General features: G+C 34.3%; 1 protein-coding gene across 2 annotated transcripts in view; it reads left to right on the forward strand.

The window, feature by feature from the left end:
* The window catches only part of LOC128239309 (uncharacterized), a 169,694-nt gene that overhangs the window by 119,784 nt on the left and 24,428 nt on the right, over nt 1–25,482 (forward strand). For both annotated transcript variants that reach the window (XM_052955904.1, XM_052955905.1), the window contains 3 exons: nt 19,719–19,749; nt 22,190–22,330; nt 25,111–25,242. In XM_052955904.1, the coding sequence (XP_052811864.1) occupies nt 19,719–19,749; nt 22,190–22,330; nt 25,111–25,242 (304 nt within the window). The remainder of the gene's footprint in view (nt 1–19,718; nt 19,750–22,189; nt 22,331–25,110; nt 25,243–25,482) is intronic.

Genomic DNA, 25,482 nt, shown 5'->3' on the forward strand with positions numbered 1-25,482 from the left:
ACAATTATTGGCAAACATCCTGATAGTTTGTTTTTTTCACGTCATGATCAATTTGCAAAAAAAAATAAAAGCTGCCTTCAGCACTAGTTATATTAAATTTTCAGTTGCTATATACTTTTTTCTAAAAAGTGTCATCTGGGAATAATAAGATTATGTTTTGATTGATCAGTTTTCCAAACATTATCCATAATAAAAATATATGAATTCTTTAAATCCTCCCGAGTCAGATCATGTTTTGTTTGCAAAACTGAATATGAATATACTAGTTTTATTAATATCTCTTAAGGTTATCCGTCCATAATTAATACAAAAAAAAAATGCTATATGGGTAAAGTTCCATTTTAAAGTTACAAAATGTTAATTTTTTATTTAATGTTAATTTTTAGCTCACCTGTCACGTAGTGACAAGGTGAGCTTTTGTGATCACTCTTCGTCCGTCGTCCGTCCGTCCGTCCGTCCGTCCGTCCGTCCGTCCGTTCACAATTGCTTGTGAACACAATAGAGGTCACAATTTTGACCTAATCTTTATGAAACTTGGTCAGACTGATCACCTCTATAAAATCTAGGTCAAGTTCGATATTGGGTCATCTGGGGTCAAAAACTAGGTCACTAGGTCAATTAGTAGAAAAACCTTGTGAACACAATAGAGGTCACAATTTTAGCCTAATCTCAATGCAACTTGGTCAGAATGGTCATCTCTATAAAATCTAGGTCAAGTTCGATATTGGGTCATCCGCGGTCAATAATTAGGTCACTAGGTCAATTAGTAGAAAAACCTTGTGAACACAATAGAGGTCACAATTTTAGCCTAATCTCAATGCAACTTGGTCAGAATGATCATCTCTATAAAATCTAGGTCAAGTTCAATATTGGGTCATCCGCGGTCAACAACTAGGTCACTAGGTCAATTAGTACAAAAACCTTGTGAACACAATAGAGGTCACAATTTTAGCCTCATCTCAATGCAACTTGGTCAGAATAATCATCTCTATAAAATCTAGGTCAAGTTCGATATTGGGTCATCCGCAGTCAATAACTAGGTCACTAGGTCAATTATTAGAAAAACCTTGTGAACACAACAGAGGTCACAATTTTGACCTAATCTTTATGAAACTTGGTCAGACTGATCATCTCTATGAAATCTAGGTCAAGTTCGATATTGGGTCATCTGGGGTCAAAAACTAGGTCAGTAGGTCAATTAGTAGAAATACCTTGTGAACACATTAGAGGTCACAATTTTAGCCTAATCTCAATGCAACTTGGTCAGAATGATCATCTCTATTAAATCTAGGTCAATTTCGATATTGGGTCATCCGCGGTCAATAACTAGGTCACTAGGTCAATTAGTAGAAAAACCTTGTGAACACAATAGAGGTCACAATTTTAGCCTAATCTCAATGCAAATTGGTCAGAATGATCATCGCTGTAAAATGTAGGCCAAGTTTGATATTGGGTCATTCACGGTCAATAACTAGGTCACTAGGTCAATTAGTACAAAAACCTTGTGAACACAATAGAGGTCACAATTTTAGCCTAATCTCAATGCAACTTGGTCAGAATGATCATCTCTATAAAATCTAGGTCAAGTTCGATATTGGGTCATCCGTGGTCAATAACTAGGTCACTAGGTCAATTAGTACCAAAACCTTGTGAACACAATAGAGGTCACAATTTTAGGCTAATCTTAATGCAACTTGGTCAGAATGATCATCTCTATAAAATCTGGGTCAAGTTCGATATTGGGTCATAAGCAGTCAATAACTAGGTCACTAGGTCAATTATTAGAAAAACCTTGTGAACAAAATAGAGGTCACAATTTTAGCCTTATCTTAATGAAACTTGGTCAGAATGATCATCTTAACATAAGCTAGGTCAAGTTCCATATTGGGTCAACCCAGGTCAAAAACTAGGTCACTAGGTCAATTAGTAGAAAAACCTTGTGAACACAATAGAGGTCACAATTTTAGCCTAATCTCAATGCAACTTGGTCAGAATGATCATCTCTATAAAATGTAGGTCAAGTTCGATATTGGGTCATCCGCGGTCAACAACTAGGTCACTAGGTCAATTAGTACAAAAACCTTGTGAACACAATAGAGGTCACAATTTTAGCCTAATCTCAATGCAAGTTGGTCAGAATAATCATCTCTATAAAATCTAGGTCAAGTTCGATATTGGGTCATCCGCAGTCAATAACTAGGTCACTAGGTCAATTATTAGAAAAACCTTGTGAACACAACAGAGGTCACAATTTTGACCTAATTTTTATGAAACTTGGTCAGACTGATCATCTCTATGAAATCTAGGTCAAGTTCGATATTGGGTCATCTGGGGTCAAAAACTAGGTCAGTAGGTCAATTAGTAGAAATACCTTGTGAACACATTAGAGGTCACAATTTTAGCCTAATCTCAATGCAACTTGGTCAGAATGATCATCTCTATAAAATTTAGGTCAAGTTCGATATTGGGTCATCCGCGTTCAATAACTAGGTCACTAGGTCAATTAGTAGAAAAACCTTGTGAACACAATAGAGGTCACAATTTTAGCCTAATCTCAATGCAACTTGGTCAGAATGATCATCGCTATAAAATGTAGGTCAAGTTTGATATTGGGTCATTCACGGTCAATAACTAGGTCACTAGGTCAATTAGTACAAAAACCTTGTGAACACAATAGAGGTCACAATTTTAGCCTAATCTCAATGCAACTTGGTCAGAATGATCATCTCTATAAAATCTAGGTCAAGTTCGATATTGCGTCATCTGCGGTCAATAACTAGGTCACTAGGTCAATTAGTACAAAAACCTTGTGAACACAATAGAGGTCACAATTTTAGGCTAATCTTAATGCAACTTGGTCAGAATGATTATCTCTATAAAATCTGGGTCAAGTTCGATATTGGGTCATACGCAGTCAATAACTAGGTCACTAGGTCAATTATTAGAAAAACCTTGTGAACAAAATAGAGGTCACAATTTTAGCCTTATCTTAATGAAACTTGGTCAGTTATTGACCGCGAATGACCCAATATCGAACTTGACCTATATTTTTCTAGAGATGATCATTCTGACCAAGTTGAATTGAGTTAAGCCTAAAATTGTGACCTCTATTGTGTTCACAAGGTTTTTCTACTAATTGACTGGCCTCTAGGGGCCATACTTTTCATTGGATCTTTATGATAATAGGTCAGAATGTTCACTTTATTTAGCAAAGCTACAGGTGAGCGATACAGGGCCATCATGGCCCTCTTGTAATTTTTTTAGAGTTTGACGGAGATTTTTTTTCATCCATCATAACTACAAATAATTGCAAGTGGTACAGTTTCATTTTAAAGAAACAAAATGTTAAGATTGAGTCTTAAAGTTTTTACAAAGGTGTCTTTTTTATATAGATGTTATGTTGTTTAATAAAAATATTACCTCTCTTTAATATATCATAGTTTACCATAAAAGCAGGGATGATGTTATTCAAAAATGAAATTGATGTATAATTAATATAATGGTTAATATATATAATCAATATAAATTAAACATAGAAATAATCTCGATGTTTAAACTATCTAAAATGCACCAACTAATATTTGTATACTAATGATGTGTGGCTTACCTTAATGTAAATATACAGTGCAGATGAAGGCTTTTTAAAAGTCTGAGCAGTTATTGTTATAACTAGGCCTAAAATAAAATACATTTGGTTCCGGTTACCCGACCCTACCTGTGAAATAGGCACCTGCTCTATTGTTCGTATAGTTTGTTGGTAAAAAAAATATTTTTGAAAAGCATTATTATGTAGTGTTGATATGTAGTTTTAAACATTTCATGCTTTATAAAGAAGATAACTTCAACACCATTCCCCAATGATAATAATAATATTCTTACATAAAGCATCATAATCCCCCCTCCCCCCCAAAAAAAAAAAAAGAAAGCCTACCTGTTACCCTACCTGTTTTTCAATAGGATGGAACCCTAACCAAACCATTTTAATTGTTTTGCCTAGTACTGAGTTCAATAACTAGCATTCATGTTAATGTCTCCTATTGAAGACTAAGGATGAATTTTGTAACAAAATATTGATTAAAGATTTGGGGGTATCATTCATTTGTTTATTTGTGTTAAATGATATTGGCATTTCAAATGTCTGCCAAATTAAACTTAATGTATAGTCCTTGATCAGCGGAAATTCATCTATTCTGTAAATTATTATTATCTTCTTATTGTGTTGATCTTCCTTCTAATTACAGGATAAACTCTTGAGATTGTGATGATAATATTAGGAACAATGTGTTGTGTGGAAAATATTAAACAAAATTATTCAGAGAGAAAAAATAAAAAAAGAGGATTTTAATAGAGGGTAGTTGAAAATAGGAGGTTAATAAAGGATAGTTGAAAATAGGAGGTAAATAGAGGATAGTTGAAAATAGGAGGTAAATAAAGGATAGTTGAAAATAGGAGGTTAATAGAGGATAGTTGAAAATAGGAGGTTAATAGAGGATAGTTGAAAATAGGAGGTTAATAGAGGATAGTTGAAAATAGGAGGTTAATAGAGGATAGTTGAAAATAGGAGGTTAATAGAGGATAGTTGAAAATAGGAGGTTAATAGAGGATACTTAAAAATCAGAGGTTAATAGAGGATAGTTGAAAATTGGAGTTTAAAGAGGATAGTTGAAAATAGGAGGTTAATAGAGGATAGTTGAAAATAGGAGGTTAATAAAGGATAGTTGAAAATAGGAGGTTAATAGAGGATAGTTGAAAATAGAAGGTTAAAAGAGTTATAGAGGATAGTTGAAAATAGTAGTTTAATAGAAGTAAATTAAAAACAGGAGGTTAATAGAGGTTTATTGAAAGTAGGAGTTTAATACAGAATTATTAAAAATTGGAGGTTAACAGATGATAATTAGAAATAGGAGGTTGTCAGATGATAATAAGATATAGGAGGTTAACAGATGATAATAAGAAAAAGGAGGTTAACAGATGATAATAAGAAATAGGAGATTAACAGACAATAAACAAAAAGGGAGTTTAACAGACAATAATTGGATTTTTGAGGTTAACAGAATCTTGATAATTGAAAATAAGACATTAACAGACAGAATCTTGATAATTGAAAATAAGACATTAACAGACAGAATCTTGATAATTGAAAATAAGACATTAACAGACAGAATCTGGATGATTGAAAATAAGGCATTAACAGACAAAACATTGAACAAGAATGTAACAGACCAAATAGAAGGTTTAATAACTAGGAGGAAAAAGGCTAATGATATATTTTATGGTTAAAATTGATTCAGTATTTAATTTACATTTGATGCAAGACAGTTCATATTGAGATGAATACTCTTGTTATGTGATTTCTAAAACAAAATTTAATTTAACATAATAAAGATCTAGTTTGATATTTCTGCAGATAAGAAGCGGAACATTTTTCTCAGATAACATACAAATCTTTAACTTTCATTTCATGCAATGGTGACATGGGTTAAATATATGATACCATGCTTTTGATAAATGGATATGTACAATCAGAGATAATTGAAGCAGTTTTCTGCTGATATTCGCTTTACTTATCTGGAAACAGGAAGTGGGTTATAATTTAGTATCTTAAATCAGGAACAGCTTTGAACAGTATGACCATATTGGTTTTGTTCCAAACAAGATGGTTTTTAATTAGTTTTTAAGCTTGTTTACCAAATTTCATGGAGACTTTCTGAAGAGGAAAAAAATGGAAAAATTTCGACAGCTGTGTGACCAAATTAATCTTCAATCCAATAATAATGATGAAAGGTAAAGTTGAATTGTTTTATTTCTTCTTATTTTTTTAAGTTTTGGTGACATGAGTGTTTTTTCTTACCCAATTGTTAAACCCAATTTGTAAATTATTTTAATTCCATAAAACAAGGTCACAATGAAATTCAAAACATGTTATTAATCATTTGATTTTTTTTTAGCTGATCTTGCTAAAACAATATCCAAAAAAGTATGTTTTTGTGTTCATGGTTTGAAAAACTGCAGTTTGTGAATTATATATTAATTTCATAAAACATGGCCACAATTGAAATTCTAAAGATTTTATTAATTGAATTAAGTTTGTTGTTTTTTCTGCCATTTGTTTTAGCTGATATTCCTATAACAATTTCCAAAAAAGTATGTGTTTTTGGTTTGAAAAACTGCAGTTTGTTGTTGTTCAGGTTTAAGAAGTCCACAAAGAAATAGTTTAATTCAAATGCCATTTGAGTAAACTAAAAAAACTTAAAAACTTTAATTAAATATTTAATTATTAATCAAAATCCTCATATCAATTATGTGAAGAACAACATGAAATTTGAAATTCCCCAATTCCAAGGGCATAAAGGTCATTTTCCAAAAAAAACCAGCTTATGTTTAACTGAAGTTTTATTTGTAAATATTTATTATCAAGCAGTCTAGGTTTTGCAACAACGAAAATAGATTTGTGAAAACAAATAGTTAATGAATTGGCTGCCTTTGTAGATCCTTAATTGATAATTTGGCAGTGTTGATGGTGTTGGCATTGTTGGTGTTGTTGTTGTCATGTCCATTAACATAACTTCAGAAAATATAAGTTCTATGCTTTTTGCTTGTCTGTTCTCAATGAAAGAAATGGTTGAGGTATTATGTGATAATGCTGCCTTGGTTGATGTGAAAAACCTTTAACCTTGGCCAATTTATCTATTAAATCATTCAAGATATTCTAATGAAACTTGGTACCCATGTTGCTAGAAATACGTCCATGTATAACAAGGCCAGTAACTCTGACTTTGATAGCTGTTGAGTTATGCCCCATGTTTGACAGAGAGAAAAGCAACAACAAACTTGGCATTCGCTCTGTGGCACTCTTGTAATTGCTTATTTTACATATCAGATTGACCCTAATTTTTGGCCTAGACTAAACATGCTCCTATTTGCATTCGAAGAAAACTATTGAATGGGGACATGCTCCCAGGACCTCCCTTCAGGGGGGCAAAGTGCATTGGCAGAGCAATATTACGTAGGACCACGGAAGAAATTATCTCATTTTTAAGAAATGATCCATTTTTCAGGAGCATTCTTTTTTTAAAAATAGATTCAATAAACCAAATGAAAAAAGAACAAGGATGGTTACACAAGGCTGTCAGATATATGAAATAAACCAAATGAAAAAGAGCAAGGAAGGTTCCACCAGGTCAGCAGATATATGAAATAAACCAAATGAAAAAGAGCAAGGAAGGTTCCACCAGGTCAGCAGATATATTAAATAAACCAAATGAAAAAGAGCAAGGAAGGTTACACCAAGTCAGCAGATATATAAAATAAACCAAAATGAAAAAGAGCAAAGAAGGTTACACCAGGTCAGCAGATATATTAAATAAACCAAATGAAAAAGAGCAAAGAAGGTTACACCAGGTCAGCAGATATATTAAATAAACCAAATGAAAAAGAGCAAAGAATGTTACACCAGGTCAGCAGATATATTAAATAAACCAAATGAAAAAGAACTAAGAATGTTACACCAGGTCAGCAAATATATTAAATAAAGCAAATGAAAAAGAGCAAGGAAGGTTACACCAGTTCATCAGATATATTAATATTAAATAAACCAAGTGAAAAAGAGCAAGGTCAAGGTTACACCAAGTCATCAGATATATAAAATAAACCAAATGAAAAAGAGCAAGGAAGGTTATACCAGGCCACCTACGATAGTCCATGTGGTTTTAACAGTCAATTTTAGATGTTTTACACCGTGTTTCTTTAAAACAATTTCTGCAAGGCAGCAAGCATTGCGCCACGGGGAAGTAGACAGTTTTTTCTTGGAACAAAGTGTGGAAAAGGAGTGTGCAGTGGAGGGCTCTTGAGCTAAGCACTCAAGCACGAGCACCTGGGGGTGGTCTAGCCATGCCTTCGTACCTTGTGGAGTCAGCGCTTTAGTAAACGATCGATTCAATTGTCATGATATTTCATGTTTTATGGAGTCATGATTTTTCTTGTTTTATGGCATACTCAGTCTATATATAAATTTTGTTATAAAAATAGATTGCTTAAGATTATGCTATTGTAAAGTAATGATATTCATTATATAAGCAATACTAATTTTAGTAAAGATCGATTCAGTTGTCATGCCTTCGTACCTTGTGGAGTCAGCGCTTTAGCAAAGGATAGATTCAATTGTCATGATATTTCATGTTTTATGGAGTCATGATTTTTCTTGTTTTATGGCATACTCAATCTACATATAAATTTAAATATAATTTAAATACTAAAGCAAAGTAATAAATGATCAATTCATTTATCATGATATTGCATATTTTATGGCATTCTGTTTATAAATGTTGTTAATGAAATATTTTGTTCAAGAGTTAAAAAGTGAACAATATAGTTTAATGTTAAAAAACAATACAAAAAAAGCATATAATTTAGTTACAGCTAAAATAAAAATATAGCCTTTATAGATGGGTTTTTTAATGAATAGCTATGGTAACTACATATTCCTCAGTTAAAAAGGCGCCAAAACATTGCATATATTTTTTATCTTTACCATATAAATTGTATGCATTTTTTTTTGTTTAAAAAAGTCAAATGAGTCAGGCATGATAATGCATTAAAATGAAAAAAAAATTTTTTTTGCATTAACCACTTTATTGGGGGCCTTTTAGAAGTATGCTTTTTGGAATTTGGAAAGAATTTATGTTCTTAGCAAAACTAATTGAAGTAGTTATAAATCAATCATCATGAAACTTGGCGTAAGTGTTTCCTGTTGGGGACAATAAAATAATATTTAGATATTAACCAATCTTCATTGTCTTTGAAGTAAAGCAGCTTGTTACAGCTGAGAAATAAGAAAACATCAAAGAAACATGGCATTCATATATTGTAAAGGATTGGAATCATTTCAGGTAGTGCACAAAAATGTTATTTAATCACAATAGTACTAATTAAACGGTTATAATGATCATGATAACTCTTTTGCACCTCAGTGCCTTCCAGTGTACAGTGTATGCATCATCATGGGTACAAATCCGTTGTTTGTGGTTTTTCCTTAGAAAAATATAATTATGGTTTGGTTAGGGTTACATCCTTTTAAACAAAAGGTAGGGTAGGTTGTGGCAAGGTCGCAGCAAGATTGCAGTCGCAATCATAATAAGCGCGCGGCAAACTTATTTAAGCATGCAATAAGATTGCGATTGGAACATTCGCAACCTTAAATCTAAGCACGCGCAAGCTTGCGAAACCTTGTTTGTAGATTCTCGCGTGCTTCATGCAACCTTTCGAAGATGTCGCAAGCTTGTAAGGTTGCGCACGCTTGCGATTGAAACGATTACAACCTTATATAAGAATGTTATTGTCATCATTGGAGAATATAAGCGTTAAATTAATCTCTTATATAATGCTTAAAGCTTTTAAACTACATATCAATACACATTCTTTAAAAAAAAATAGAAATAAATACGTATACTGTAAAAATGGTGGTGGTGTTAGTAGTTTATACTCCGGGTCCCGGCGTGAGCACATTGAAGGGTCCCAGAGTGACAGTTCGACCACCGCACACCTATCCTGGGCAGAACCAGTACTAGGTGCTTTCACCTCTGCAAGGAACTGACAACTTCTGTACATGCCATGGGCAGTGGTACAGTGCGAATGGTCGTAGAAAGGATTTCATAACCAATCACAACAGAAGTGACCTGGCCCGCCCGGGAATCGAACCCGGGTTGTCCGATTCAGAGTCCAACGCTCTACCGATTGAGCTAACCGGGCGGACTAAAAATGGTAGGGTTTGCTCCTTTTTTATAGGTAGGGTCAGGAAATGGAACCAAATGTATTTTTTGTAGGCCCCTCTGAAAATTGCATCAGAAAAATATTATTTTTTTAATCCCAAATAAATATAGAAAGAATGATATCTGGCATTTCTCTATGTTCAAACATTGTTAAAAAATGTTGACAGAAATTAAACGATATTTAAATAGAGGTATCTTTACATACTTTGTTAAAAAATGTTGACAGAAATTAAACGATATTTAAATAGAGGTATCTTTACATACTTGGATATGGGGTAGTTATTAATCGGACCACGATATTCTTTGGAACAATTTTCTGAGTGGACATTTTCAGAACTTTTTGTTAGTAAACATAATTATACTTCTTAATCAGAATGTTTGTCTCACCAGGTAACTGTGTGTGGGTTGGGTGGATTTATCTACGGCCCCATAGGGAGATGATCTACTTACATCAACTGATTATTATCACAAAATTACGTACATGTGCAGCAACATGCGATGTTTTTGTTATTTGTGCACCTAGGAGACATCATTAGAAATTACATAAAAATATTATTAGTTATTAGCCCTAAAAATAATAAGAGAATATTTAAATTCATAGATATGCGATGAGAAGAACAAAAAAACATACAAGATAGTGTTATTTGGCTTTCAGTGACTTAAGAAATACAGATAGATTTGTAGTATTTTTACTCTGTTTTTCCTGTTTACTTAAGACCTTGCGTACCACTGAAATCAGGATTTGGAGCTTTTAACTTCACACTGTTGTACAATGATTGTAAAGATTGCTTTTTTCTACAAGATACAAGAATCTTATTTAAACATTTAACCATTATTTATGATAACAGAAAAACATTAGCTCAATGAGCTATTTTCCAACGTGCTCAGACATTTGCTTCAAATACAGTAGGAAGAATGTTGAAATGAATATAAATGATGTGGGCCTCTACCCTGCCTTTGACATGAGTCATACTTCCCCCCTCCCCCACCCCCTCCATACCCTGCCTTGAACATGAGTTGCTCATATTTCCCCCCCCCCTCCCCAACCCCCCTCCTAAATTTGCCTTGGACATGAGTCCTCATTACTCCCCCACCCCCCTCCCCCTACCCCCTCTTTACTCTGCCTTGGACATAAGTCTCCATTTCTCAACCCTCCCCCCACCTTCCTCTTTACTCTGCTTTGGACATAAGTCCCTCATACTCATCCCACCGGCACCCAACACCCACCCACCTCTTGGCTGTTTTTCATGATTGCCAATTTGCAGCAGTTAAAAACCCTGAGGAAATATGAAACGGTTTGGCCCAAATTGTGCATGTGAAGAGTTTTAATCTATTTCATTAAGATAGTATTTAACTAATATAGGTCAAATTACATTTTACTGCATTGCTAATCAGTTTCATGTATGGGCAATGTTCCTTTCAAATAGTTCTGTCCATTAAAGTGTCATGTTTAATGTCAGAGCAAGGTTGTTACTGTAAAGGTCAAACCTCCCACTCTATTTAAAGGTCAAGGTCAAACTTTATCATTTATTTCTGAATGAAATATCCAGTGGCAGTATTATGCTGGAATATCATCAATGTCTCTATTAACATCATCAATGCAAGCGAGCGGAGTAACCTCAAATGTTCCCTGATATCATCAATGCAAGCGAGCTGAGTAACCTCAATGTTCCCTTATATCATCAATGCAAGCGAGCGAAGTAACCTTAATGTTCACTAATATCATCAATGCAAGCGAGCTGAGTAACCTCAATGTTTCCTAATATCATCAATGCAAGCGAGCCGAGTAACCTCAATGTTCCCTAATATCATCAATGCAAACGAGCCGAGTAACCTCAATGTTCCCTAATGTCATCAATGCAAGCGAGCCGAGTAACCTCAATGTTCCCTAATATCATCAATGCAAACGAGCCGAGTAACCTCAATGTGCCCTAATATCATCAATGCAAGCGAGCCGAGTAACCTCAATGTTCCCTAATATCATCAATGCAAGCGAGCCGAGTAACCTCAATGTTCCCTAATATCATCAATGCAAGCGAGCCGAGTAACCTCAATGTTCCCTAATATCATCAATGCAAGCGAGCCGAGTAACCTCAATGTTCCCTAATATCATCAATGCAAGGGAGCCGAGTAACCTCAATGTGCCCTAATATCATCAATGCAAGCGAGCGAAGTAACGTCAATGTGCCCTAATATCATCAATGCAAGCGAGAGAAGTAACGTCAATGTTCCCTAATATCATCAATGCAAGCGAGCCGAGTAACCTCAATGTTCCCTAATATCATCAATGCAAACGAGCCGAGTAACATCAATGTTCCCTAATATCATCAATGCAAACGAGTGTAGATTCCTCAAAGTTTTTTTAATAGCTTCTGCAAATTTAACATGTTGTTGTTTTCACATCAAAATTTTCCAACTTTCATCTGCATAAATATTGACATTTCTTTGATGATTATATGGCTGTTTGTGGCCTTCTGCTTCTTCATAGAGCTTAGGTTGTCTCATTTAAGGTGAAATTTATGAGACTGTAGTAAACTTCAAGCTTTTAAGTATGGAAGTAGCATCTTTTGTAAGCAATAATTGGACAAAAGAGTGCTCTTATCTTTAGTGAATGAAGTTTAGAACGGAGAATTGAGAGTATATAAATACTATCTACTGTAAATTGCCATAATTTTTTGCGTAGATTTTTTTCTGCTGTTTTTTTTTGTCGCAAACCATCATTTGGCAAATTCAGAACATTGCTAATTAAAACATATATATATAAAAAATGAAATGTATCAAAGCAATTCATATCATTGGGTCAGGAATGCTAATTGAAGTAATCGGATCAAAATGCAAACATCACGTAAAATATGGCACCTATTTAAATATTTTACAGTAGATCTGTGTGCCGACTTGGGTGGAAGTTTGATGAGGTGTCAGTACAGTTTATTGGGGTGGGGGAGTAAAATATGGATCCTAGAATGAAACTGAAAAATATTTTTATGAAATGGAAATTTGCGGAAAGGTCAGTTAAAATAGTTAAATGCTGTCGGTGTTGCAAAATAGGTTTTGATATTTGAAGTATCATTATGTCTTGAGTTTGATGTGCAATTTTTTTTCATGAATAACTTTAGTCACTTTTAATTTTTCTGTTGATGTGAATAATTTTACCTGTGTTTTTCTTAAAGCTTAGAAAGCTTAACTGTCATGTTTTAGATAAAAAACAAATAATCTCTAATATTAAACTAAATATTGTGCTACAAAAATTCTATTTTAAACATATAAGCAAGAAAAGGATAACATTATAAAGAAAGATAACTTCTGCAATTTTCTGAACAATTGACAGGAATTATGTCCCTTGGATATTTTTTCCATGCATAGTTCACGTGTCATTTGCAGCTTTAAAATTCTTTGAAAAACATAAGCAAGAATAGGATGACATTATAAAGAAAGATAACTACTGCAATTTTATGGAGAATTTACAGCAATTTTGTCCCTTGGATATTTTTTCCGTACATAGTTCATAATGTCATTTGCAGCTTAAAATCCTTAGAAAATGATAACATTATAAAGAAGGATAACTACTGCAATTTTCTGGAAAATTGTCAGGAATTATGTCCCTTTGGTATTTCTTCTGTGCACAGTTCATGTGTCATTTGCAGTTACAAAATTCCCCATGAAGCATTCCTGACAGTGTTGCGAGACACTATATTTATTTAGTACAACCTTCTGTAGTTTTCTTGTATTTGTAAGCTCTTTATAGTTCAAAGAAAAAAGTTGTGGTGTTGTCATAGCCTTGGCGTCGTTGTCAGCAACAAGAAATGAAACTTGATACACATCTTGGCTGTGACAATAGGTACATGTACAGATTGCTTTAATACTTGTTGAATTTAATGACTTTTTACTATAAACAGTTTGGTATTGGTGTTGCTATATGGCTCTATTGTTGTTGTTGTTGCTGTTTTTTTAAATAAGTCCATTGATAAAATAATCAATTTCACTTAAATCATTCTTTTACATTAACTTAAACATGGTATTTAAAATTAAGACCATTGACTCTTTTTGAATTTTTACAAAACTACCAAAGAACCTATAAGGGGTTATTGCTGTAGATGCCTTTAGAGAAAATAAAACTTTTGCCGTTTCCTAGGCATTTCTTCAAACCTTTCTCCCATATAAGTTTGATTGGCATTGTCAGGGGCCTCGTTTCTGCTAATGAAAGAAAATCTCAATATCTTTACAAAGCAGACTGATATGTTAGAGATGCCAGCATGTGCCCATTGAAGAAATCTCCTGCAATTATGGAGGTAAATGGCAGAAGTTAATCTGCAGAATTTGAGGAGATGATTAGGTTAGATTGATTGAGTAATAGAATATAGGGAGGTATTATGGTCAATCAAGACCAATTCAAGTTGAACTGACCAGTGGCCCCATTACATCATGACTAATAGATGGAGACTTATATTTCTTTTAAAGTCATAACTTGCTGCTGATTCAAGTCTCCTGTAAAATTAACAGAGGTGCTAAGTCACTTAAATCTTCTGTCTGGTTCCACTCTAAGTCACTTAAAGCTGCTGCATGTCTGGTTCCACTTCTAGCCACATAAAGCTGCTGTCTGGTTCATGTTCTAGCCACATAAAGCTGCTGTCTGGTTCATGTTCTAGTCACATAAAGCTGCTGACTGTCTCCAGTGTATGTCTTTTACAGCTGCTGTCTGGTTCCACATATAGCCATGAATTGCTGCTGTCTAATTCACTTATAGTCACATAAAGCTACTGACTGTTTCTAGCTGTTTCCAGTCTTTAACAAATGCTGTCTGGTTCCACTATTAGTCAAAAGTAGCGCATGTCTGTTTCCACTCATAGTCATAATAAGCTGATGTTTGATTTCACTTTTACTGACAGTTTCCACTTATAGTCATATAGCTACTGACTAAGGTTCAACTTACAGTTACACAAAATTGCTGACTGGACTTGCTTTAAGTCATAAGTGACTGCTGTGTCAGGTACTACTAAAAGCTATGAGTGGCTGCTGACTGGTTTTACTGCTGCTGACTGATTTAACCATAAGTCACAATTGGCTGCTGCAGACTGGTTTTACTATTAGTGACTAGTGGCTGCTGCAGACTGGTTTTACTGCTGCTGACTGATTTAACCATAAGTCACAATTGGCTGCTGCAGACTGGATTTACTATTAGTGACAAGTGGCTGCTGCAGACTGGTTTTACTATTAGTGACAAGTGGCTGCTGCTGACTGGATTTACTATTAGTGACAAGTGGCTGCTGCAGACTGGTTTTACTATTAGTGACAAGTGGCTGCTGCTGACTGGTTTTACTATTAGTGACAAGTGGCTGCTGCTGACTGGTTTTGCTAATAGTCACAAGTGGCTGCTGACTGGTTCTGCTAATAGTCACAAGTGGCTGCTGCTGACTGGTTCTACTAATAGTCACAAGTGGCTGCTGACTGGTTCTGCTAATAGTCACAAGTGGCTGCTGCTGACTGGTTCTACTAATAGTCACAAGTGGCTGCTGCTGACTGGTTCTACTAATAGTCACAAGTGGCTGCTGTTGACTGCTTTAACTATAAGTCATAAGTGGCTGCTGCTGACTAGTTCTACTAGTAGTCATAAGCGCTGGTTAATATGCTCATAGTTGCAAGTAGCTGCTTGTTTGGTTGCAAAAATACATAGATCTACATGTATGTAACTGAGTGCTTGCTCTCCATAGTTTTGCTGAGAAAATTAGTGTTAACAAAAAATTGCAAAAAATTAACTGTTAATCAAAACATTTGAAAACAAGTTCTCCAGTAGCAAAGTTATATCTTAAGTCATAAAACTGTTTGGTCTAGTATTGATTCCTCGGTCCATTTCTTGGATGGGTGCTAATTTAGCAGAGTAACATAGAGAAATGTAGCCTTACAGAGCTATGGAAGCTTTGTTAACCTTGCTAAACTGTCATTTGGTAGCTAATTTTTCAGATTTTCTTGGGCTTGATATTCAGACACAGGGCATTAGGATTGAGGAGATTGTTGGGGAGAGTTTGGAGATTGGTTAAATTGCAGATTGCTGATAAGGATTTGTTTGGTGCCCTGTGGAATATGCATGGCAGAGAAATGCATGTACAGGAAAATAGTAATTTGGAAAGATAGATACTTGAAGTAAATGATATATTTTGGTTGGTGGACGGATAAATCTGTCAGGAAGTTTTTCGATGTTTTAGGTAATTGGTTTGTGTAGGATTAAAAATGGATTTACACATATGGTTGTGTTGGTGCCGTGTGGAATATACATTGCAAATGACTGCTGAGGAAGAGAGTAATTTGGAAAGCTAGAGACTTAAAGAAATCCGTATAGATTTTGATTGGTTGTTGAATAAATTTGCCAGGAAGTTTTACCATGTTTTATGAAGTTGGTTGGTGAAGGATTAACAATCTATTAACATGAATGGATTTGTTTGCATCATTTTAAGTGTGGAATTATTATTAATGAGTTTCAAAGCACCTAGAATGTAATGTTTCTCCAAAGTTGGAGGTGGAAAGATGTAGATTACATTGCAAAGAATTTTAGTGGAGGATTTGTATACTGAATGACAGAGTGGACGCTTTTATGGTCTTTTTATTGGTCCTTTTCAAATGCATTACGACCAAAATGTTAGAAGCAAGATTTATTGAGGACAAGATGGAATTTTCACAGTGATGCATTGTCAGTTTTTAAACAGTTAAGGATCTAATGGAGAATGGATTTGCCATTTACATGTTAGTGCTCTAGAAATTAATGATCTTCTGATCTTTTGGTTATGTATGGAATTATTCTATCATTTTGTTCACTGTTCAAAATGCTTAAAGGCAAATTGCAGTTAAAAGTTAGTGACCAGTTTATTTAATGTGATGCAAAACAATTTATTTTACTGGCATTCCTCATAAAGATATTCTTGATTTTATATTCATTTACCAGACTGAAAGTTGTGGCCTACTTAAAATAATGTAATTGGACGACAAATGGTTTTCCCTTTATGGTTGATTTGAGTAAACAAAAGAGGGATTTCATGAATTTTGAATGTAATTCAAGTGGTTATTGTTAATATGTGATTACTGAATATTGCTAGAACATTTTATAACTATGGAGATGAGGTGTGAAGTGAGAGGATTAAATTGGATTTTTATCTCTTCTGTTTTTCAAAGAAATCATTTTGAGGTATTGTCACACCCTTGGTGTCGGTGTCCGTGTAAGCTTCGTTGTACGTAAACTAAATCCTTGGTCATAAGTCGACAACTGTTCAAGATGTTGAAATGAAACTTGGTACACATGTTGCTAGAGACAATATGCATGTATACAGTAGGGCCGTTTGTAACGTTTGTTACATATTGTAATATATACAGGGAGAGAGAAGCAACACCGTCTTGGTCTCTATACATCTATTTACTCACTCTTTGTACAGTGGCCAGTGGTCAGAGAATCTCATAGCTCCACCCACTTGGAGTAAGGCCTATTCAGAGATACATTAAAATTGCACCCTTAGTTCTTGTTTATTGATTGTTGAGTTATGCCCCTTTATTGACTAAAGAAAACCAACAACAGACGGGCGTTAGTGATTCCTCAGAGGCACTCTTGTTTGCTTTAAAATATCTGTTTTTCGAAGAAAAAGGTGTAGGGATTATGTCTTTTTATAGCAAGAACTGTAACTCTGGGTGAAATATTTGTCAAATTATGCCCCTTGACCAACTAAGAAAAAGCAATGGACATCCGTTGGCATCCACTTAAAGTGGTTGTGTTCGTATTTGTGACATGGAATCGAGTATATAATTCTAGGAAACTGTATGATTTATAATAACAAATGGTTAAATCCCAGACAGCAACATGCTAGTGCTAAATTCAAGTTGTTTTTGAAAGAAAAAGTATAAAAATGACTGGGAAAATGTCCTTTGCCAATGTTGTGATTCAGGCAGTCAGAGCTTCGAAAAGGTAAGAAATAGTATGAAAAGTGTAAAATACAGGCAGTCATTGTGCTGCAGAATATATTATTTTTTTACATTTTCCATGAAAAGGATCATAGTTTTTATCAACATTTATGATCATTAAACAACACTTATCTGCTAAAAGTAAAGCAGCTGCCATTAAAATATCATAAGATTTGTTTACTGTTTCATAGAAAAGCAGGCTCAAACTATAGTTCAAATATTTTGGTATGGTCCGGTCAGAAGTATTATGGTTGCAGACACATTTGCAGACAAGATGGGTTTATGTTTACAAACCTATGAAAGTTTGCTGAAATTTACACCTATAGGGAAATAAACATATGCCATATTTTCAGCTATATTGACAGAATTGTGATGATTTATTGGTGTGAATGCTTATCGAAAAGCTACTGAGTGAATAAAGCTAATGTCAATTTACCATAAAAAATGTAGTTTTAAACCAGTATCAAACATTTCCTTGCTAAGATGAAAGGTGACAGTTACCAAAAAGGAACTGGTAATTCCACCAAAACCAATACTCCTATGAAAACCAAACTTTACTACATTGTAGTGCATTGAACAGACTGATACTCCCACAAAAACCAACTGTAACTTTAACCAAAACCAACTGTACAAGTTATTGCAAATAGTGGAAATATCAATTTGTTATTTTCACTGTTTTGAAACTTAAGCCTATTCTAATATTCAAATCAAATATCAGAACACACAGGGTTGGGCCAAACACAATATCATTCAATAAAATGTAAAAAAATGTAAATTAAAAAGAAAATTTATTTGTTTTAGTGTTATTTAAGAAAGCAATAAATTTAACCTCGTGAACACCAAATGTGAATAATTCACTAGTGGCTGTGCCACTCATGAAATATGAATTTTAATGCTCACCATGTGAAATATATTAAGATCTTACACTAAAACAAACAATTATTCTCTATACATTTTGTACAATTTGTGTTCTAGAAATAAAATATATTCCTTAGAATATTGAGCAATGATGTTTATCAACCCAATTCACATGATACACGCTTTTAGAATACTGTTAGTAAAACATTTGTTAATTTGAACAATGTTGTACTGTAATGTATAAAAATGAATTGAGCTTCTTTTTGAAGAATGACTTGAGCTTTTTCATGATATTGCACGGGGTGTCAGTACTTGTAATTCAATTAAAACAAGATTGAATTATAAAATTTATACAGTAGAGAAGCTGACCCATGCTTGATCAGCTTTTTCACTGTCATTTGACATCAGTTCTACTTGTACGAGCCATTCTATTGCATATCTAGATACTCAGGGGCAGCGAATGCAATCACATAAATTTTGACACAGAAATTTAGTATCAAAACCAATCATCCTAGTGTCTGTTCTATGTTCCCGGGAGCTCTAAGCTTCATTCCCGGGAGCTCTAAGCCGACAGATATCCTGCAACTTCATTTACAGAAATTGTTTTTGGTTCACCTTATTACTTCTCTCTCCTTTAGAAAAAAATATGACAGCACTTGTGATAAATGGGCCACTATCAAGCCAAGATCATTCTGCTTTGCAACTAATAGTAATAACGTTCTTGAGACATATAATGCTTCGCATAATAATTTTAGCGTGAGTAAGATTCATTATAATAAAAGAACTTCAAACTTCAAAAAAGGGGAGGGGGGTTGGGTGAGGGGGATATTGACCCAAATATATTTTTTAAAAAAGAAAGAAATACAATTTAAAAATAATATTCAGAAGGGGCAGGGGTATTGACCCAAGTTTATATTAAAAAAAAAAATGCAATTTAAAATTAATAATATTGAGAGGAAATATTTCAAATAAATAGCAGGTTTAAGGTTTGAACACAAATTAATTGATAAAGTTTTATCCAAAGTTTGAATTGTCCATCAAAAACTTCAATTAAACATATAACTTATTTCACCAGATCACCCTTTTAGATTAAATTGTTTGTATACTTTAAAGTATGTTTTATAATTATTCTATCTTCATTTCTTTATTTTTCAGCTCGGAAGAATTGTCAGAACAAGAAATTGAGGTAAAAATTTTTTTACATTATAGATCACATTTTTAATTTTTTTTTTATTTAAATCATGCCTTAAAACTTTCAATTGCTCTGTTTGATGGAGTGTAATAAATCCACTTCACTGATATTAATGTACTTAACATATTTATATCACTGCACTTTGTGCATGCATGTCAGGCACGTGGATTTTAAGAGATGATATCATTTTAATATAGCTGACTTTTTCAAGGTCATATTTTTGGTGGAAGCATGCAACAGTGTGTGTATACCATGTTATAAATTGCGTCATAAATGCTACATCGAAAGGCAATATTTTTCTTCAAATGAAGACTTTAAACAAGGATAACTTTACTATTTATTCACCATTTTAAATGAAACATAGTACAATCTACGATGCTTACAGAGCCTGGCTGCCTTCGGTCTTGTACCAGAGTTTGATTGAAAGTTTTAAGTTTATTAAAACACTTTGACAAACCTTTTCAAAAAACCACCACCTGATGGAGCACTGTCAAAACATTAATTTTTAAACAGGTTTGTCAAAGTCTTTGAGGTAACGGGTCACCTAATCAAACTCCGGTAATCAAAAGAAGGCGGGGGCTGTTTAAGTGGCATAGACTACCCTTTGCTTCATTAAAAATGGTGAAGAAAAAGAAAAGTTATAGTTGTTTAAAGTGTTCATTCAAAGCAAAATATTCCTTCCAACGTATTATTTATGCCGCAATTTATGGCATGGTATACGCACATTGTCTTTATTTTAAGCAAATTGTTGCCTTCCGTTGTAGCCTTATATACAGTATGACGTAATTTATCACGTGGTAAAACACACACTGATGTAAGATTGATGAGCTATTGCATCCACTTACTAAATGCTCTTGTTTAATCACCTTTGATATATCGCAGAGCATATACAGGGGGTGGAATCGCGCGTGACACCAAAGGGGTTCTTTACAACAAAATATAGCTTTTCTGAGTCTGAGCCTCAAATTCAGACCCAGAATGTGGGCCCTTGTTTCTTCCAAGGAAACTGACTGAACAAGAATAACCATGACAGCACAAAAATCTTTTAACCCTTTAAGTAAGTTTATAAGAGGCTGATGTTTAAAGAAGTGAAATGCCATGGAATATTTCTCATCAATAATTTGGCCCTTGGCTTAAATCTTAGAGACTTGCAGAAAACCACTGGATCTTGTAGTCTAGAAAGTAATTGCATTTATTTTCACCATTTGAGGTTGTTTGTAACTTTTCATGTCTGTGCGTGGCAGATAAATTGGAATCTTCCCCGGGATAATATGTTGGAAATAACCCGGGAAAATGTCTGGATATTGGAGAAATAAAGAGTTGGCTGATATTGGAATGGAGACTTTTAAGAGGTGGAAGTGTGTTTTAGGAGCTGTTGGAAGTTATCTTTTTCTTGGTTTGTCTGCTGTGGGAAGTTTAGTCAAATATTAGGTGTCATTATGCATTATGAAGATAATACATAACGGGAAAGAGAAAAAGGGCATAGCTATAAAGTGATTCTGAGGCTGAATTCTTGTCCCCACCCTAAAAAGTATATATTTTCCCTTTTTTGTACCAAAAGGCACTGTTATATTTTTTTAGAAGAAAAAAATCAAAATCTGAAAAGAGGTATTTTTCTTTCTCAATAATAATGATGATACAATGTGATTGACTAAATTTAAGTAGGAAAACAATATAATTATAATTGAAAAAAATATGAATATAATTCAAAACATTTCCTGTTTGACTTAAGTATGGCCTTGGCCTCTGGGTGATGATTCCCCCCATAGAAGAATAGCTAAGAAATGGCTATGGCGGTCATCAAAATTAGTCTTTTGGATGAACAAGCTGGAATTCATATACTACTGCTTGAACAAGCCCTGCTGTATAAAACCAAGAATTTGAGCAAGACCAAAAAGCATTTTACTAGTACAGGGCTTGCGGGTTGTGCTAATTTCGACCACTGCTATGGATAGTGTCCAAGATGGCCATCATAAATGGTGTTTTTAACTTCCATGGCCACCCCTTCTCCCCCACATATTTACCAATTGTCACCTTCAATATGTCAATACTAACATCCCTCACTTGCAGGATCTGTTGCAAGATATTAAGGAACAAAATGGGAAAAAAAGGACATTTTGTCATAGTACTGACTAAAAAATGTTGCTTTGTATTGGTGGCGATTGCAGAGTTGTAAGTGTATCAGACTCTGAATCAGAGTGTCACAGGTTTGATCCCCACTCAGAGATATGTCGATGATAGAATTAGTTATGACCCAGGAATGTTCAATGGTTCATGATTACATGTACAAAATTAGCAGATTTTATAAACTGTACATATGTTAAAAAGCTCTGTAGAGCTTATGTTACATGTCCTTGATCCTCAATGATCATGCGACATAAAATACATGTAAATCTTACCTTTACCCTACCTTTACGTATAGTTTATATTACAGAGCAAGTTTACGAGCCTCTCATTGGCATTCAAGACAGACTCTCAGACCCTCGAGAAACGCCTGGAGATACAGGAACGGTCGCGTGACATTGCAGAACAAAATGTGGACAAGGAGCTCAAGGGACTTCGGAACAACCTTGATGTAAGTAGCGCCAAGGATCCTGATTTTTAGCTGATGGAAAAAAGCCAGGTATTGCCATATAGCCTTGTTGATGTCATCGTGTTTGAAAGGAATCTTTATTTAATGTTAAATTATTTAATTTAAAATTTAGTTATTTTACAACGACTGAAGTAAGTTTTATTAATTATTCTGTGGTTTTATGCTGTGGGAAAACCAGAGAAAACCCACTTGTCCGGCTTAGTTAACACCAACCCTCCCATGTGCCCAGGCCAGGAATTGAACCCTGGTTAGAAACATGGTGAGAAGCAAGTGCGCTAACCGGGCAATCAGTCTTTATTTTCACATGCAGGTTACTTTGATAACATTGGTTTTGGAGGATATAAACATTTTGAAGGAAAAGTCTTGACCAGATCATGTAATAATATTATTCAGACTTTGGGGAAAAATGCAAAGTTTGCAATATTTGTCTGGCTTTGAACAATTATGCTCATAAATAAGAACTGTCTATTGTATTTTCTATTCCACACTTTCAGCTACAGCTGTACATTTATAGGCAGCCGTTTGCAATAAAAAGAACATTCTGTTATCATGAGGTTAAGAGCTACTTGCTTTCATTGCTTATGCAAATCGAAGGCAATACATCTTATTGCGGATCATTATGAAAGTTATTGAACAGCATAAATTGAAACATAGTCTTTTTCTTGCAAAAAAAAGATAGGCAACTGTTGTTATATTTATCTGCTGTATATTTTTATTAACAACTGAGTTAAAAGTACAATATAAGTTTAGATTCTTTAATTTGTTGTTTTTCATGATTTAGGGTTTTTTCTCCACTTTTAAGGAAATGAGGGGCAGGGCCCTTTGATAGAGGAAAATGAGTGTTGGTTTGTCAAAAAAGAAACAAAAATACTGAAATGTTTTATATAATGTTCAACTTGATTTTAAACCTTTTATTAAACAAACCTATCGAAATATTCATGCATGGCACTATCAATAAAATTGCTACATTTGTTTGATGTTTAGAGGACGATGCTCCTCAAAAAAAAGGTCCTCGGAATGGGGATGAATTTTGGCCCCAAAAAATGGCCAAAAAAACACACTGAGATTTCTGATATATCATGATATTTAAATAAAATAATAAAATCAGAATGCCACAAACATGATATAGAAATGCAACATAGAAACTGGAAAAATACAATGCTGTCATTAATAATGAATTTACCCTGGTTGTTGGTGGTCTGTTGCTGACATGTTTTACTTTTTTATGCATTGTCTATGAAGCAAGTCCATATTTCAACTAAAAACGCCTTAAAAATTAATATGAAAAACTAGTAATTGATAATGATTATTGTTTGTCTTCTAAATGATCAAGTCTGTAGGCTGGGCACGGCTAATTGAGAAGACCAAAATTAAAAGCTAACTTTCTTAGTGTTTAGCACCTAATGCCTCTACACTAGCCAGTATGCATGCGCAAGCTTCCATATGATGAACTTAATAAAACTAAATTATGACTAAATGGAAATTTGGCGGTTGGTTTAGTTCTAAGTAGAAATTTGGTGATTTCAATCTGCTTAATGGATTTTTCGAGTTCTTAATGATTAAATGTGAGTCTGTCTGGCAAACCCATTGGCAGAGGTATGAACCTGAACACAAACTTCAGATAGCGTTAAGTGTGTTAACTAAAAAAGTTGCACCAAATTGCATATCTGCTAATAAACTCATTTCCATTTGAAGTACATTATACTAATAAAGCTAGTGATAAGGACATGCGTAAGCACAACATGAGTTGGAAAATTGACAGGGAGAATGTATTGCTGAAATTTGCAAATTAATTTAAAAAAACAATAGGTCATAGGGGGATGAGGCTTTTGAAGCTAGTGTGTAACATCAAACATGGTTTTAGCTTAGTTAGTTTTAACTTATACATTTAAAACGATTGTGAAACACGATGTTGCGCGAGAGTGTGGCCTTGTGTTGTGGGAGGAACCAGAGTACCCGGAGGAAACCCACTTGCTTGGCTTGGTGACCACAAACCAAACTCACATGATCCCAGGCCAGGAATCAAATGAAGCTTGACTAGATGAGAAGTGAGTGCGCGAACCAGACAAGCCTTTAGGTTTAGTGGTGACCAAAACCACAATTTTTGCTCCACTGGTGAAATCATTTTTTTTGAGGGCTTTTTGGGGCTTTAGTCATAGCTACCCTAACGGCTTTTTGGGGCTTTAGTCATAGCTACCCTAACGGCTTTTTGGGGCTTTAGTCATAGCTACCCTAACTGCTGAGTTTTGGCAGGCTATAAAGCATTTGGATCTCCCGGGCCATTTTCCATCAAAAACAACCTCGGATATATGCTGGTACATCAGTAAAAGTGTATTAGCTAATTGTATTATTTTAACATGTTTTTTTTGTGTTATCAAGTTTTTATTTATTGCCAGTGAAGTGTAATATTGCATAAAATTTAAATTGACAAGAGGAAAGTCATTAAGTTTAACTGCTAAATTGAAATAACTACGCATTCTACTTGCTGTGTAGTTAAATGTAAAGATTTCTGAAGTTGTAAACCGTCCATATACATTCAAGGTTGTTTTCGATGGAAAACCAACATTTATCAACTAGACACTAACAGGCGACATGTGGTGCCCGTCAAAAGAGCCTTTGACACAGGCATATTTTAGCAATGGACCTCTTAGCATGGCCTTGACCTTAATATAGGCCTATGACCTGGATTTAACAATACCAAAGTCTAATTTTGATGACTGGTGTAATATTGTCCATGCAATCTGACCTTTCTTTCGTTACAGAAGCTGAACCAAGTGTGCACTGACCCTGAGGTACGCGAGGTGCTGGCCAGTATACAGACACACATCAATATCCTGGAGAAGTCTACTGCTCGCGTCTCCAGCAGGGCGGAGGTTTTTGGGGCCATACAACAGGTTAGGCATACCGAGATGATAATATTTGTGTGGAATGGATTTTCTTTTCTTATTTGTGTGTGTCATTAATAGTACTTAGTTTTTAGCTTGTCTGTCTTTCAAAGAAAGATGGTTGAGATTTTGATATAAGATGAGAAAACTATTCAGAGAAATTATTGAATATTTGCATTCTTGTATAGAGAAAACTTGATGCTCCTTTTGTCAATCGATTATGACGCCATTGTTTTTTACAATACTGAA

The sequence above is a fragment of the Mya arenaria genome, chromosome 6 (genome assembly GCF_026914265.1).
Source record: "Mya arenaria isolate MELC-2E11 chromosome 6, ASM2691426v1".
NCBI lineage: Eukaryota > Metazoa > Mollusca > Bivalvia > Myida > Myidae > Mya > Mya arenaria.